The 18,273-nt window shown below is 39.8% G+C and overlaps 1 protein-coding gene across 2 annotated transcripts; it reads left to right on the forward strand.

Moving 5' to 3' along the window:
- Window positions 1-1,923: 1,923 nt before the first annotated feature.
- ak3 (adenylate kinase 3) lies at window positions 1,924-16,423 on the forward strand. 2 transcript variants are annotated; one of them, XM_052019420.1, is made up of 5 exons: window positions 1,924-2,253; window positions 7,167-7,286; window positions 9,633-9,805; window positions 11,488-11,606; window positions 12,542-16,423. In XM_052019420.1, exons 1-5 carry the CDS (start codon window positions 2,106-2,108, stop codon window positions 12,639-12,641), a joined length of 660 nt encoding a protein of 219 aa, XP_051875380.1. In that variant the 5' UTR covers window positions 1,924-2,105; the 3' UTR covers window positions 12,642-16,423. The 2 variants fall into 2 exon arrangements, with proteins under 2 accessions (XP_051875380.1, XP_051875381.1); XM_052019421.1 differs by lacking the exon at window positions 7,167-7,286 and having other exon boundaries at window positions 1,933-2,253; window positions 12,542-14,019.
- The last annotated feature ends 1,850 nt before the right edge of the window (window positions 16,424-18,273 follow it).

The raw sequence follows: 18,273 nt of genomic DNA on the forward strand, positions 1-18,273 counted from the left end.
TAAGGCAGAGGCAGATAGATTCCTGATAAGCAAGGGGGGGGGGGAGGGGAATAGAGTTGATATTTTCATAGAATCATGCAGCATGGAAACAGGCCAATCGGCCCAACTCGTCCAGGCTAACCAGTGGATACCATTCCATATTAACCCCATTGCCCATATCTAGTCCACAGCCCTCTATGCCGAAGCGATTCAAGTGCTCATCTAAGCACTTCTTAAATGCTATCAACTGTCCAGCTTCAACCACTCTGTCCAGAGTATTTAGCACTGCATTCCAAGTACTTATCACTCTTTGGGTGAAGGATCTCTTTCCCCTTACCTTAAACTTACATCCTCTAGTTTTATCTTCCTCTGATATGGGCAAAAGTTTCCTGAAGTCTACCCCATCTATATCCTTCACGGTTTATACACCTCATCATGTCTCCTCTTAACCTCCTCTGCTCCCAGGAAAAGAGACCCAGCTTCTCCAGTCTCTCCTTATAACTGAACTGCTTCATCCCTGGCAACATCGTGGTTAATCTCCTTCGTACACTCTCTGGCGCTACCACATCTTTCCTATACCTTGGTGACTAGAAATGCACATAGTACTCCAGCTGAGGCCTGACTACGATTTTACAAAGTTGGAGCATTACCTCCTTATTTCTGTACTCAATGCCCCGACTAATGAAGGCCAGTATTCCGTATGCCTTCCTAACTATGTTGTCTATCTGCACATAGTTCCCAAATATCTATGGACTTTTGTACTACAAGATCACTCTATTCAATACTCCCAAGACCCTACCATTCATGGTGTATGTCATAGCCTCATTAGTTCTCCCAAAATGCGTAATCTCACATCTGTCTGGATTAAACTCCATCATTTTCAGACCATTTCACTAAAAGATTGATATCTCTGTAGCCTAAGATTATATTCCACACTACCAAACTCTGCTGATCTTTGTGTCATCCACAAACTTACTGATCATGGCTCCCACATCCAAGTCATTCATTTAAATTACAAATAGCAAGGGTCCCAGCACTGATCCTTGTGGAACACTACTAGTCACAGGCATCCAATCATAAAAACAACCCTCTACCATCACCCTAGGTTTCCTATTTCCAAGCCAATTTTGCATCCAGTTTACCAACGCCCTAGATCCCATGGGCCCTTACCTTTTGAACCAGTTTCCCACGTGGGACCTTGTCAAAGGCTTTACTAAAGTCCATGTAAATCATATTAACAACCCTACTCTCTTTGATACACTTTGTTACCTCTTCAAAGAATTAAATTGGTTAGACAGGATCTGCCCTTAACAAAACCAAGCTGGCTGTGACTGATTAGTCCCTGCCTTTCCAAGTGATCATTAATCCTCTTCCTCAGAATTTTTTCCAGTATCTTCCCTACCATCGATGTTAGGCTCAGGTCTACAGTTACAAGGCTTTAATCAGCTTTGTTAATTTAAATTATTTTATTGCTGCATTTTATTTTTCCCCAAATAGATGATTTTAAATTCAAGAACTATGATGATTCTTTAATAACTAATGAATATTTACTTCAAACGAACTGTTTAGAACGGGACAATGCAACTTCGGTATTTGAAATTCTGCATAGGCTCAATCAATGATTAAAACAGAATTGCTATTGGAATTGTTGAGACAGCAATCAGATCAGACAAGATCTTGTTGAATGTGGACCCGCCTTGAATAGCCGAGCAGCCCACTGTTCCCAGGACTACGTCCCGGCAGAACAGCACAATTGCCAGTTTGCTGCCCTCCTGCACTGCATCCTTTACACATCACTTCCCCAGTGCATTTCACACTTCCCCGGTTTGCTTCCCTCATGCTCCGTTGCACAATCCTTGCATTGCTTCCTTGCTCATTTGCAAAGCACTGTTTCTTTGCTCCGTTACATCATACCTACAGTTGTTTTCTTGCTCCATTTGCACTATTGCATCGATTCCTCGTTGATTCCCGCCCCCGAGGGTTCCTCCCCCCATTCACTGTCACTTCCTGCCGGCTCGCCACCGAGTGAAGTCAATGCGGCGAAGTCACTGCTGCCGAGCGGCGAGAAGCTGCGAGTGGGGTCCCACCACTGACAGGGAGCGGGAGCTGCAGGTCTATCCCCAGCTATGGGGGCCCGGGCGCTGTTCCGGGCCGTGATCATGGGTCCCCCCGGCTCGGGGAAAGGCACCGTGTCCGAGCGCATCGTCAGCACCTTCGGGCTGAAGTACGTCGCCAGCGGGGAGCTGCTGCGGGACAACATCCGCAGGGAGACCGGTAGGTGGTGGGGAGGGAATCCCGGTGGGGTAGGTGGATGGGACCGGCGGGGAGATGTGGGGGGCGGGGGATGAAACCGGAGACTGGTCCCGGGCGTAGCAGCAGTCCCCCCTCCCCCCGCAGAGGTTGCAGAGTGTGAGTGAAGAAAACATTGGTCAATAACGGATTGGCCTCATTATCTGATGTTTCTTTGTGCACGGTCTTCTCCGGGTGGTTAACACTGAGTCCAAGGATTGCAGCGTCAGCCTCCCCCCACAGAACATGGTCTGCAGGCTGAAGGTCCTGGATCGCAGGAGACGTGCCTTTCCTTAACACTCGTTAAACATGGGTCCCGCCGCCGTTATCCTTCACCCAACAACAACCAGCATAAGACCTGGCCATCCAATTGTTAGGTGCAGATGGGCTGCTTTATATTACAGGGGTTGATTTATTTCCAGAAGTACTTCACTGGTAACAAAGCACTTTGAGTGTCTTGAAGTTATGAAAGGTGTTAAACAAATGCAAGTTCAACGTTTTCATGGAAACAGTGAATAGATCTTATTTCAGTTCAGTTGAAGGTGCAATGTAGCTATCATAGTTAAGTGGGGAAATGTATCAGTGCTTATTTGTTTATTATCCATGTATTCATTTTTTTTCTTGCCATTTAATTCATGTCCCTTTCAGTTTGGTGGAGATCTTTATAGGGTGAAAAATAACACCCTAAACTGAACTATTTTCAGTGAGCTTTGCTCTCCATTTCAATTAAAATTGATAAAAACTTGGGTTTTTTTAAATATAAAGATTAGCAATAATTGGAAAGGGGAAAGTGTATAAATTTAATTACAACCTTTGTAACAGGCCAGTAGGATCACTGCCATTTGAAAGATGGGGTTGAGAAACATGCTGAGTGAGTATTTTTTTCCACAGCTTACTTTATTGCCTGTTTTGCATGCACAGCCATTCTGAAAAGGAATGGAAACACTAGGCGTTTCGTGTAACTGGAACAATAATCCTGCTGTTCAATGCAGTGTTGAAAAATTCAGTTAAATTTACCCTTACGTGGCATACAGTGTGTGTCAATTTAATTGATGTGAATTATGGTTTTATATACTGTATGTTTAAATTTTGATTATAGCAGCATTTCGAAAGTTCCTTTCACTTTGTGAGCTAACTCGAGGCTGATCAAACTGTATATTGAGACTGAAATACTCTGCCTCTGCTGATAGTACAGCTGGTCAATCTGAAATGTTAAGGAAAGAAATGAACTTTCATTTATCGTGATCTTGGACATTCTGGAAGATATCATGGAAATTAAGTACTTTTGAAAATGTGGTCACTTTGACAATGTAGGAAAACACCTATTATTACCTGGTTTCTTAAAATTTGAAATGCTTGATTTTTTTTCTCTTTTTTTTCTGCTAAAATACATAATATTTTCTCACATTATACTCCACCTGCCACTTTATCAGCCATTCTCTTATACTCCTTTGCAGACCCTGTATTATCTTTATAGCTCACTTTCCCACAAAGCTTTGTATCATCAGCAAACCTGGATATCTTACACTGTACTTTAAACCAAGTCACTGATAAAGCTTGTAATAATGATCCTTGTTGCAACAGTCTACAACCTGAAAAACACCTGCTTATTCCTCTTCTCTTTTCTGACCTTCAGTTTTTTCCATACTCCTAACATATTGCTTCCAACCACATGTGCCCTCATTTTATGTAACAGCCTTTCATGTGCTAACATCAAATGTATTCTGAAAATCCAGATACCCCACAGCCACTGGTTCCCTTGGTCTGCTGTGCCAGTTACATGACAAAGAAGCCTGTGTGATACTCGGCCTACTTGGATTCGCAATATTGTCCTGCCCTTGATTTCTCCAGTATCCAAAAAAATCTATCCATTTCAGTTTTGAGTCCTCTGGGGTAGAGAATTCCAAAAATTTACCATCATCTGAGTGAAGACATTCCTTCTCTTTATTTGGAGACTGTGGATGTCAAGGATAGACATTAGCCCCTCTGCTTCTGGGTAAAGTCATTGTCTTGCATTTGTCTGAATTGCCACTCTCAGCCTGTACCTGGAGATAATCTGGACCTTGCTGCATACAGCATGGGATGTTGCATTTGCTCAGGAGTTGCAAATCACTCAGCCTTTCTGATGAGGTTGTTCCCACACTGTTGTTGGAAAGGTCATTCCAGGATTTTGATCCAGTGATGCTGGACATCTCTACAATGTAGAAGAACACACCATTGAAACCCCATGTGGGAGGATCACTCATGGGAAGTACTTTTTTCATTAAAGTCAAAGGCGAGTGCTGTAATTTCACTGTTGATTGTAAAATCCAGGCCAGCGAAATTGTCAGTCAAATGTAACCCAATTAGTAATTCGGTTCAAATATTAATTTCAGCATAGAAATTGTTGGGTGATGTCATTTGATTTAGATGCTTTCATTGTGGAATGAAGGAAAGATGATGCAGTTGTTGACTACTGATGAGAATCGGTCTCTGTCGACTAATCTTCAATGGACCCAAACAAGATGTGAAAACCAAGTAGAGTTTGGCATCCCTAGTTTCAAAGTCACCTCTTCCTCCCTGACATATTACAGTTACCACCCACAAGAACACACAACGGACAGGAAAACAGAAGCAGAGTGGGGCCCCTGGCCCCACCATTCAATCTGATCGTGGCTGATCTGCCCCAGGCCTTGTCTCCTGTGCCAGTTCTCCCCAGCTCTCAATTCCCTGAACTTTCAAGAATTTATCTCCTTCCTCTTTAAGTACCCCCAACAATCCCGTCTTCACAACCATCTAGGGTAGAGAATTCTAGAAACGTAACGCCCTCTGTGACAAGAAATTCCTACACACCTCAGTTTTAAATGTCCGCCCCGTAATCTTGTACCTATGGATCCTCATTCGAGATTCTCCCACTGGTACAAACATCTCAACCTTTATCTTGTCATGTCCCTTTCCTGTATGTTTCAAGAAGATCACCCATCATTCTTCTAAACTCCAAAGAAGGTAGATCCAACTTTTTTAGCCAGGGAAAATCCTCTCGTCCCATACTAAGTATCATGTCTCAAATGACTTGTGTACAGAATCCCAGAATGCCTCCTCATTTGAATTTCAGTGAATCAATGCTTCAAATGTCACTGTGGGGAAACAGGATGGTGAGGGTGGGAATGCAAGGAGGCCCACACTGGGCAAGGAGCAATGTCATTGAAAAGGTGACTGTCATTTTGCATTGCAAAGTCTATGAAGTTCATTGAGATAAATGATGTGGATAAATTGTTTAGGATTTAGTTGGGAGGGGGAGATGATTGTCAGCAACACCTGGAGCACACTGCTGCTCTTTCTATAATGTCCTGAGATCTTTGGCATCAAGTTGATGGTCTCAGTTGAACGTCTAATCCAGAGTGGGTACCTTGAGGGTTGGATGTTCACAGTGCTGCCCTACAATGGTGGTCGTGTATTCTTCTGCTTCAGTCTCTGGAGTTGAATGTGAACCCAAAGTCCAACTTTGTCGTTGTTAAACCTGCAGAGAGTTGGGAATGGATTTTGAGTGACACAGTTAGTGAAGCTGCTGCCTCATAGCTTCAGTGATCCAGGTTCAATCCTGACCTCGAGCTGTCTGCGTGGAGCTTGCACATTCTCCCTGCAACAGCGTGAGTTTCCTCTGGGTGCTCCTGTTTTCTCTCACATCCCAAAGACATGTAGTTTGGTTGATTAATTGACTGCTGTAAGTTGCTCCCAGTGTGTGGGTGAATAGTTACATCTGGGAGGAATTGATGAGAATGTGAGAGCAATGGGTTACAGGAAGAACTAGTGGAAGAATGGGATTACTCTGTGAGCTGACGTGCACTTGATAGGCTGAATGGCATTCTATGCCGTAAGGAATTATGGAAAATGTGGATTGTTGGGGTTGGTGTCCATTGCCATACTAAATTGCAGGTGAAGGTTTGCACTTGGCATGAAAGGTCTTACTTTATCCAGTTTTACTAGTTTGATAACCTAAATTTAACTTTTACAATCCATTCCAAAACAACAGGGACCAAAGTTCAGCAATACTGACCCATGTTGAGCTAAGATGTAGTTTACTAGATTAGTTTTATTGTGTTGCTTAGTGACAAAGGACATTTGTCTTTTTACACAAAATTGCATCCAGTTTGTGAAGAAAACTCAGAGTTGATTACAAGATCAACCATACATGATTAACAGCTATTTCACTTTGGGCAAGTTGGAGGAGATTTCCTGCTGTAATGTGCCCTTGTCTGGCCTTTGTGAGTGATGTGGGTGTTCTGTCGGTGATGTTTGCTTTTCTCTCCCCATCCAGTACACAGTAGGTCTCAGCAATTCCATGTAGTGATGTTGTAATGTGGCAGAGTATTTGTTTGATTACCAACAGAGCTCAATTTTGTCTTTATTACCTGTTGTTAATGGAAATAACATTAAGCACAAGTTATCATGCACACTTATCATGGTGCAAATTAGCTGTAGAATCACCTGCAGGGTATTTACCTGACGTGAACTAGGGAGAATGAGGAGGGGAGAAAGGGTAGTGATGGCGTCACTTGGCATTCTCCTTGGGTTTTTACTAAAAGTTAACCTTACAGGACATTGGCCAAAGGGCTTTCAAAAAGGCAACTCATTGTAGACTCAAGGTCAGAGCCTATAGACTTACAGGGCCTTTAGACAATTGGCACTGATCAGAAAACAACACAGGCCTGAAGGATTGGTGGAAGTTGGTTAAACGCCGTGTACTAACACATGAAGTTTGGCTGGTCAGCCCCTAGATGACTGACACGACCCGTGGATTGCACTCTACCATAAGCCAGCAACTTTAGGGAACAAGGTGAAACTTCTCATGTAAATCTGCATACATTCCAGCCTTGGATGTTTGTAACAATATTAATTCAGTGTATGTTGTGTTGCAGAGGTTGGATTACTAGCCAAGTCATTTATTGATGAGGGGAACCTGGTGCCAGATGATGTGATAACTCGGCTAATACTGCATGAACTGAAAAGTATAAGTCAATATAACTGGCTGCTGGATGGTAAGCATAGGTATATCACTGAAACACCACTAACTCTGCACTCAAAAAGCATGTTATGCAGAAGTCTAGTACTTGAAAAGCTGTAAGACAGGGCTGTTTGCTATGGTGCCCCAGTTTTTATCAGTGTAACACATGTAAATTCTTATCTTGATGCTTGAACATTTGTAGTCATGGCAAGATATTATGGCTGGGTACTCGGAATAAACTGTATGTGTGGAAGTTATAAATATCTTAAGTTTACATGAAAGTAGGTCATTGTACAATACCGCACCTCATACCTTAAAGATAACCCTTTATTTACTTTTAGCTATGTTTGGCAAAGCCAATAGCTTATGTGAGATAAAACAGGAAGTGCTGGAAACACTATGTTGGAGAAATGGTCCATAAATCAATTGCATTTATGCACATATAAAAGTTAATATTTTAATGCATATAAAATTTAAAGAACTTGTGTAAGGGAAAAGCTGTTCCCACTGATGTGGGTCAATAACCAGTGGTCATAGATCCAAAAATATTGACAACGGATCTAAAAGGAAGATGAGAAATTAATTTTACTGCAAGTTTTTAAGATCTGGAATGTGGTAGAAGCTGATTCCACAAATAATTTGAAGAGGATTTATGTTCTATGGATGAGGGATTTACAGAGTTTCAGACAAAAAGCGGTAATCTGGAACTGAACCTGACAGCTTTTTTGGAGCTAGCACAGGCACAATGGGCTGAATAGTCTCCTCTGCTGAAATCTGCAGTGATTCTGTTCCACCAGCTCACTTGGTTAAGATGTTGAATATCTGGGCCTGAAAATTCTGACAGTAGACATTTAAGATTCTGGGCTCACTCTCCCTGCAATAGCAAATCGGTCGCACACACCACCTTTAGATTATGTGTCCAACCACCGTTCACTGCCAATGATGGTATGATTACCATTGGTTTCCACTGATGCTCAAAGATCCAGGAAAATATGGATTAAAAAAAATTCAATAGTTTCCTCTTTTGCAGCATTTCCAGAGTTCCCATCCCAATGATCACCCTGGTACAGGGACCTGGAAAATCTGGGCCATGTTTTCAACCAGGAATGAAGACATTATTTGCCCTTGGAAGGAAAGATTATGGAACTTTTGTCCCTTTTACCTTATGGTCTTGTAGAAATTTTCTTTAATATATTGGTCACGTGTATCTTGTGATCAAATTTGTCACAAGAATCTCCAGTGAGAAATTCACCCCCAGTGTGAAATGCACACATTATATGATATGAAAAATTGCCAAAAGATTTTTTTGATTCATACACAGAATATTGGGATTATTAGGAAGACTGACATTTGTCTCCTTATCCTGGATTGTGCTTGAGAGGATGGTGATGAGAAGAACTAGTACACTTCAGGTGTTGAATTTGCTCCCACAGAGCAGTGAGGCAGGATTCTGAAGCAGCAACAGAGAAATGGATGATGTTCTGTGTATTCTCAGACCAGTTGTGTCTGAGTAGTGACTTGGAAGGGATTGTGGAAGAAACCTTGGCTAGTTTCTGCATTAGATCATGTTGTATGTGCTGCAGGATGGTGGAGAGTGTGAATGTTGAGCTGTTGGATCTGGGTCCACTGAAGGATGATCCTTTCCACTAGAACATGAACTTTCCTGAGTGCTGTTAGAGCAGGACTCATTCAGGAAAGTGGAGGATATTCCATCGTCTCCTGATATGCCTTATAAAATGGTGAAAAGGCTTTGGGACATCCAGCCTCTGAGCTGCTCTTGTAACCACAGTATTTGGTTGAGTTGTTTCTGATTAATAGTTGTTGTCAACATGGACTTGACAATAGGTTTGCGGTTAGATTCGCTCATTCAGGTTTGTTATCTGACGTTTGTAAGAATGTTACTTGCCCAATCAGCATACAGGCTTCACAGTAGCAAGGAAATAATCTACGAGAAACTGTTCATTATTAGCTATCTTGGTAATTTGTGGAAGTAAATTTAATGAGTACTTTTATTTTATTATTTATTTTTGTTAAGCTTGAATGTAAATTATTTCGAGTCTGACCAGATTCTTACACAAGGCTTATTATCAAACAAACTTATCCTTTAATTCAATAAGGATACATTTTTTTTATTTTATATTGTAATCATTGTTAGTAATAGTTCTTCAGTGTCAAAAACTTGTGTCTATCCCTTAATGCTCCATGTTGTCTCAATAAAAAAAAATCTTTCATTGATTAATGAGCAAATGCAATACTGGTTTAGTTTGTGTTTCAAGATATTAAACTCCTTCATGAAGAAAAGCTTGTGGATCTTTGACTTGGCTTCATAAAGTTTTACCAAGATTTACTGCATTGTCTATTTCTTGTCCTTATTTACAAGGGTTTCCCAGGACAGTCCCACAGGCAGAAGAATTGCACAAAGTTTACAAACTGGACACTGTCATTAAGTTGAATGTCCCCTTTGAGACAATCAAAGAACGTCTGACATCTCGATGGATCCACCCAGGCAGCGGGAGAGTGTACAATACTAACTTCAATCCTCCAAAAGTAGCAGTTAAGTATCCAACATTAGAACTGGAAACAGGCTTCATAATCGCATTTAAAAACTAGAGGTGCATCCATGGAGACTTGTTTTCCATCCAGAATTTTGGAGTTGTCATTAAGCCGGTTTTCATGTTTGTGAAATATTTACTTCACTTTATTTAATTGGAAGCACATTATCTATTGCTGTTTTCTTCGGATTGTACTCCCTCTAATTTACAGTTCAAAAATATTCTCTTAAAGGCTTGCACATAAAACCTTTGGTCCACTTTGTAGATAGGTCAAAGTATTTTTATGGTGAAAAGCAACAAATTGGATGAGCACAGATTTGGAGATCCTTCTGCAGAAATCAAGGGTGAAAAGGGTTTTTGGATGTTAACTTTCATCCCAAAAGAACAAGAGTGCAGAGGAGCAGAAAGAAGAGGAAAGTAAATGAAGTACTTTGTACAGCTGCTGGGGTCGTGTGGGAATAGTGGTGAACTTCTGTACAGCAGCTCCACACAAACAGTGTACCAGTGATGAGATTAACCAGCTGTAGTGACTGATTGAAGGTGAAATATTGCTTAGCTCATCGGATAAAGGCATTGGTTCTTTCTGACATGATGTTCTGGGATTGATCATGTCCACACGAGGAGGTAGGAGCTGTGACTGACGGGATACTGCTGGCGGTGCAGCATTCCCAGACCTAGGCCTCAAATCAAAACTGATGCCTCTTGCTATTGTTTACAAAAGGAACATCTGTGTTAATCATTTTACTGACCCATAAAATAATATTAAAAAAAATCTGAATCCAGTGAACAGATATCGTGAACCTGAGACATCTTGGCTTTTTTACCTTTTATTAGTGACTTTTCCACACAACTTAGTTTTGTGTATTGTTTCTCCATTTAGAATATGCTGGTGAAAGTACAGTGTGAGAGTTTTTGGGTCAATGTCAAGCTTCTGATTTTATTTGAATTTTCATAGACCACGGAGGCCATTTATTCAGAACTAAGATGAGGAGAAATTTCGCTGAACAGGGATATGTTTTTGGAATTCTCTACCTCATTGTTGAGTACATTCAAGGCTGTGATTGATGGACATTTGGATACAATGGGACCGGGATTGGGTCAGTGGGATCGGGAGAGGGACAGGGCAGTGGGAATGGGACAGCCACCATCTTGTTGAGGTAAATAAGGTGGAACTGTTTCTAATGGCATAAAGGTCAGTAACCAGATTGCATGGATTTAAGATGATTCATGAAAGATCCACAGCTGACCTGAGTAAATTGTTTTTCTTTGTGGGGTTTTGGAAGCAGATTAGAGAGAGAATTAGATAAAAATTACAATGGGGGGAAAAGTGTGAAGAAGGAGGAGTGCGATCAATTTATTGTACCCAGGAGCTGGCACAGTTATGACGGAGTGTATGGCCTCGTGTTGTATCCTATGATTCGTTCAATTGCTACACATGACTTTCACTCCCTTCCAAACAACTGATGTCAGAAGCCAGTGCAAGGTGCTGTCTTGTAGTTACATGCCACAAGCTTAGAATGTTGCCTCATTCAGTCATTGACTCACTGCTGGTGTGGCATTTATTGAATTAACAGGGATATTTTAGAGGAAAGTACTAACAGTGATTATTTGTGGGGAGGGAGGTGGTGAAATACAAGCTACTTTCCTTCACTGATTTTATTCTCTGAATTGACCTGAACAAAGGGGATCGATGACCTCACTGGAGAACCTCTGATTCAGCGTGACGATGACAAGCCACAAACTGTGATCTTAAGGCTCCAGGCATATGAAGAACTAACCCAGCCAGTTTTGGAATACTATCGGTAAGGGAAGAAATGGTGCTTTTAAACTGTCGCTAATGGCAAATTCTATGTCTTGAATTGTGTTCTGTAACTAATCAGCATGCTGGGAAATGATTGGCCCGTTCAGCATTGTGAAGGAACTGAATATTTCAGCAATGTCAAACTCTAGAGTGTTGTTAGTGCATGAGAACTGGAAAAGCGGCTGTGGGGGAGGGGGGAAAGATGGGGTGGTGATGGTAAAGTTAGAGCTATTCCATAACATTTAAATGGTGAGTGGTCAATTTATGGAATAGGTACACACAATGGAGTGTGGAAGCAATTAGTAATTACTTAAATACAAATTAGATGTATACAATTTAATTCTACGGATGTAGTTATAAATGATTTAATTTGAAACCTGGTAAATGGTGAAAGTTACAGAACTAGCACCTAGAAGCATGGATCCAGAATCCCACTATGGCAGCTGAGGAAATTAAATTTTAAAAAAACATCTGGAATAAAGATTACCAAATTGTTTAAAGAAAATAATCTGGTTCACTAATATCCTTCAAGGAACGAACTCTAACTTCTCCCATCTGGCGAGATTGTGACTGCAGGCCCAAGTTCCATTGATTCTTAACTAAAATTGTCCAGGAAACCACTCAGTTCTGGTGCCAATTTGGGCTGAGAAGTAAATGCTAGCATGCCAGTGATGATCATGTCTGTGATTGAATAAAAAGTTTGAGCAACAGATGACTTTGATCCTGTGGACCCTGAAGTTTCCCACCAAATAATCTGTTATGAATCAAAGGATAGAGACCGTGGTTATAATTACTGAACAATTCTGTTTTTGTTGTATTGTCTAAATATAGAAGTGGACCTTGCTCATTTTACATCTAGGAATTTATATATGTGTAATAGACAGAGGATCCATTTCCTGTTCTGCAATAAAATATAATGTTTGTGCTTTTTATTAGAAATAAAGGCATTTTAGAAGTCTTCTCAGGAACAGAAACCAACAAGATCTGGCCTCTTGTGCATGCCTTTGTCAGCAAGAAGTTGCCAGTACTCTGTTAAATCAAGGAGTTCGACAGCAAGGCAGAAGGCAGACTTACTATTAAATTACCCCATGGCTGATAGTATTACTGACAGAGGGGAAAAGATCCTGTGAAAATGATCTTTCGATATTTTAGAAGAAATGATAAGAGATTTTTCTAAATATTTTTAGTAGAAGTTTTAGGGAAACATTTTAAAAGTATTGTTCGTAACTGATAAGTAAACCAACAAAAAGTAGTTTTAAGAACTGAAAGTATCCTGCTTTGTTTACAAGGTTAACAATTTGTTGTACTAGTATTAATTATTTCAATTTGTGTGACTAATTAAGATACAACTTGAGGGTTTATGCAACCATTGACTAACTGCAAAAGATATGATATCTGTACATTGCGTTGCCCAGGAACAGCATGTCAGTTGGTTGATTGGAACCAAGTTGAGTCCTTCAATAATTGACCAACCATCTGTTGCTGATGCAGTAAATGGTTCAGGAAGGTGCACATTCACAGTTCTTTCAGAAGTATCCCCAAACATGTCAATTAGTATGGCTTCCTGGAGCCATTGAAGAGCTGCTCTGAACCACTTTCTGTCACTGACCTTGCCAAAGCAGTCAAATGGGAAGGGAATTGATTCAAGGATCTGTTCGCAGATGATGTTTTTAAGCCAAGGATGCCACCATCTGGTTTAGATGTGATGGATGGCACTCGCACCCTTGGTTGGGCAGTAAAGCTTGGTACTAAATTCAGAAGAATGCTGGAAATACTCTGACCAACTGTATCTTAATTCCATATCCTTTGTCCCATATCTTTCAGACTCTCTGTTAGTAAGTATGTTAATCTCAGACTTTATATGGATCTCTTAGCAATTTAACACTTTTGTGTCCAGATATCATTCTGACAAATTGATGCTGCATTCCCTCTAGGACTGATGTATCCTTTCTAAGGTTCAGTGCCCAGAACTTCTTACAGAACTGAAAGTGCGATTCCACTAGTACTTTTAAAACAAAAAGTGTGGTATAACTTATGCATTCTTTCATTATTATCTAGATTTAAGGCCAGACATTACATCAGCTGTTTTACTTTTATTTTTTTTACAAGTTGTTGTTGATATAATAATGTGTACATGAACTCCCAAGTTCCTGATAGAATGTGGGGGAGTTGATGGGAATGTGGGGAAAGTGCGAAGGTATAATTGTACGAATGGTATAAATGGGTGCTTTATGGTAGGTGCTGAACGGCTTGTTCTGTTCTGTTTGATTCTTTGGACCATTACTGGTTCTAGCTTTTCGTGACTTACAAAATATCCTTTACAGCATTTTTTTCTAGATGTAGCCTGGATGATGATGTATTTGCCTTTTGATATCCATAGCTATGGTTTTGCCCATTCTCTTAATCTGTTATTATCTCTTTCCAGTTTAATTCCATCTGTAGTCCATTGTGTGATCCTCAAGCTCCAAAATGTGGCCTTTAATCTGTTTATGAATAAATACTTGTCCCACTTTATCCTTTCTCCCAAAGCTCAGCCTCTTTCCTAAACAAGTTAATATTTTGCTTTGTGGGCTTCAACTTCATCTCACAGATGGTTTTGTTTTTGGGGGGGTGGGTGAAATTAACTGAACACCAAACACATGTAAGCACTCACCAGTTCAGTCACCTCTGAAATTCTGTAGTCTTTTTTAGGTTTGATCTACCTGTTATAAATCCACATTGGGTGAAACATTTCCTTAGTTATTGATTTTCATCTCTTTCATACAGTACATTGGTGTACACAAATTTCCAATCTAAACAAACTGTTCCTGAATCAAGGAAACTTGGAAGATAATGATTAGGACATTTTCAGTGTTCTTAACTCATTCCTTTGAACCTTAAGAACTTCTTGGTTTCCAAACTAAGACTTGTTTATCACGAGTGCAATTATTTTCTTCATTATGTGATATTTGTTTCTTTGCAAGTATTTACTGTATTCATAAACAGATTAAAGGCCACATTTTGGAGCTTGAGGATCACACAGTAGACTACAGATGGAATTAAACTGGAAAGAGATAATAACAGATTAAGAGAATGGGCAAAACCATAGCTATGGATATCAAAAGGCAAATACATCATCAAGTGTAAACGGTGACACAAGAAATTCACTATTTTCTTAATTTTCTCAATCACCATTACCCATTTACAAGAGGTTCATATTGCTCCCACTTTAATAATTGTAACAGAGAATGAATTGATTTTGGATGATTCCTCCAAGTTTATGTTAATAGTCATTTTTGTGGCTCTTGCTTTTGGTTTTCTTTGTGTATCTGTTGCCAGAATCTGGGCTAGCTTTTGCACTTTTGAATGCTTTTTCTTTGTGCGCTTTTGGCTTTAATTGACCATAGCTTTTTTTTTTAAGGGCAAGGGTTGTACATTGTGTTGCCCTCTAATGATTACATTATTTATTTGAACATTTTTGGCTGACCCTCTGTCATTTTACCCATAAACAGATTTGCTTAGTTTTGTGGATGGTTTCTATTTCATTATGTAGAAGTTTGCTCTGCAAACATCTAGAATCTTGGCTGTTTTATGTTTCTCATGAATAGCACCTTGAGAATATTTTATAACAATTGTTTAAATACATTTAAGTTAGGGGAAAATAGTTAAATTTCAAAACAGTGTTTAAAGAAAGATCAAGTAGTTAAAACATTTTGAGAGAACAATTGTTTCTTGGGAACAACTTACCATTCATGGATTCTGGCTGCCAAATGCCAGCTCCAGTGAACTAGGTAGCATTTTGCCTCCTAGTCAAAAGGCTGCATTTCAAATCAAACAAAAGCAAAAACCTAGGCTGCCACACCTATGCAGTACTGCGGAAGTGCCAAGGTGATGTCTTTCGTAGGAGACACTCAACCAAGACCTTGACTGCTCTTTGGGTGGACAGAAGATCACATGGCTTTGTTTGGAGAAGGCAAGGATAGTTGGTCCTGGCCAAGATGTATCTCAGTTAACATGTTTATGGTAGTACATTGTGTGCAAACTAATCCCATTTCCCATGTTACAATAGATTGATCTCCAAGCAGCACTTCATTTGCTTCATGTGGCTATGGGACAAGGCTGGTATAGGCATTGCATAAACATACAGGCAGGTGTTCTCTATTTATGGCAAGGCAGAGACCTTTTAAACAGGTTTTAAACTGTTGACCTTCAACATACACAATATAGGCAACCAGAGCTGGATCCCAGGTGGCCTAGATACTTGCTGCTCACTACTGTAGCTTCTTACAGTGAGGTATATAAAAACTCTATACTTGGCTAAATTAACACTTTAATTAACCAAGTTCATTTTCTTTTCTCATCTGTGGGTTTGGGGGTGAAAGGGAGTTTAATGACTTCACATGAAATTAATTGGACCTAACCTTGATTCTAGATTCTCCCAGTAGGTTGAGTAGAGAATCTCTCCTTGAAGCTCAAGTTTGCATACACTAATCTGTAAGCTAAAGAATATGTCTTTGCTATTTCTTTCTGTAGAGAAACCCAAGCATCTAAAGTCAAATGTTTACCACTTGAGACATTTTAAAAAAAAATGCAAGAGAGCAAAACTTAAACTATTACCAAAATGGACTTACTAAACTTGAAGCTTGTTAAATTCACGTTTTGTTGTTATGCAGTTATCTCAAAATATGAAGTAATAAAACTCACATTTTTGGCCTATATTTAGCTGTGACAATGTATTGTGTAATGAGTAAATGAAAAAAATACAAGAAGATATGGTCAATGTGTCTATTTTGTGCAAATTTGGTTAAGGAATTAAACATGTTACCTTGGTTTACAGTTCACATGGTTTACAGTGTATTATACACACATTCACTATTTGATAATGTAGCTATTATTCCCACACTTCACAACTGCAGCAAGTGACTGTGACATCACTTTTGTAGCTTGGAAGACAAACTCTGCTCAATAGTTCCCAGACTAAGGATTGTGTTGAGTTTTAGGTTGTCAATTGTAACAATAGTACTTCAAATATCAACTATCACAAGACACATACACAATTCACAATGGGAGGACCTTCAAGAGTCAAAAGCAGAGCACCCAGCATGAAAATGAAGCAGAAACAATGTATCATAAATGTCAGATTGATAATTAAAGAGTATTACAGCAAGATTCAGAGTGGAAATAAACAGGACAGGCAAAGGCTGTTGTGGGGGGGGGGGGGGGGGGGAGAGAGAGAGAGAAATGACTGACAGCAGTTGTAAAAGCATCATCTAAACATTCTACATGCATTTGAACAGTAAACTTGTAGTAAAAGGTCAGGCCAATTAGGGATCAAAAAGGAAATTCTAAATGAATACATTATTTACCGAGGAAAATGTTAATGTTTCCCAGGAAATTTTAGATACTGGTTGTACTCTGGATAAATCACTTAGAGTTGAAGTATTGGCTATAATTTTAACATCCACAGCACGAGCAGAACACTACAAATGTTAGACCCTTGTTCAAAGTGCATGGATAATTCCAGCAACTACAGGTCCTCAGTTTAACCCAGATTATGGGAAAAATTAGAAACAGTAATAAAGTAAAAGCAGAATTAGCAATCACTTGAATAGATTGGTTAAAGGCAAATTGTGTTTTGAATACTTTAAGGGGAAATAAGATTGTTCTGGTGTATCTGGACTTCCAAAAATTGTACCATGAAGTGCTGCAGAAGGGACAATAGCAACCTGAATGAAACATTGGGTATCCGAGGGGACTCAGTTGTAGGGAAAGGGTTAGCCTTTACACTCCCTGGAGTGACTTAAGACTGGTACTGGGACCACTTCTCTCAATACAGATAACTTGGACTTGAACGTACAGGGCACTCTTTCCAAAGCTACAGATGGTACAAACTAGTAAACAGAGGATAGTAATGGTCTTCAAAAAGATGTTTAGGGTGCTGGAATTAGCAGACAAAATAGCACAAATGTGCAGGATGAATTAAAGAGAAACAATGTAGACTGAAGGTCAGTTCCAAAAAGATTAAGAACAGAACTTAGTACTATATTTAAGTGATTGAAAGTGGCAGTGCAGCTTCAGAAAGTGGTTTGTAAAGCATAAAGGAGACAGCCTGTAAACAATCAAGAGTGACAAATCTATGCAGCAAATGTTTGTGGTCTGGAAATGCAGTGCCAGGCAATAGTACAAGCAGGGTCAACCAATGTGCTCAGAAAGAAGCTGGGGAAAGGACTTAAAGGTTGCAGGGCTGTGGGGAAAGGATGGAGAGGAGAGGGGTAAGGTGAATGCATATTGTATAGTACCTCTGCTGAAACCTCCAGTGCAGTGAAAAAGAGAAAATACAAGTCAAATAGGAATATGGAGAATCATGGGAGCTTGTGCAAGTTATATTGGAAGGTAATAATTAGGCCAAAAGGCAAGAGTGGGTAAAATTACTAAGATCTGCAAGGATAAATGAAAAGGGGCCAGCAGATTGTCAGAGGGCTACTCAAAGAACAATGAGTTTAGTACTTTTGTTCACTTAATTATTCTGATTTTAATGCATCTCCTTTAAGCTTTGTATTAATCATTCCAAACAATTCTGAATTACCTGTGCCCAAACACTAATCCCAAGAGAGAACCGCATGTCAATCCAGTTTCAATGCCCAAATAACTCCTCAGGTATCTTGAAATTTTTATCAGAGATAATGTAG

Source organism: Pristis pectinata, chromosome 7 (genome assembly GCF_009764475.1).
Source record: "Pristis pectinata isolate sPriPec2 chromosome 7, sPriPec2.1.pri, whole genome shotgun sequence".
Classification (NCBI taxonomy): Eukaryota; Metazoa; Chordata; class Chondrichthyes; order Rhinopristiformes; family Pristidae; genus Pristis; species Pristis pectinata.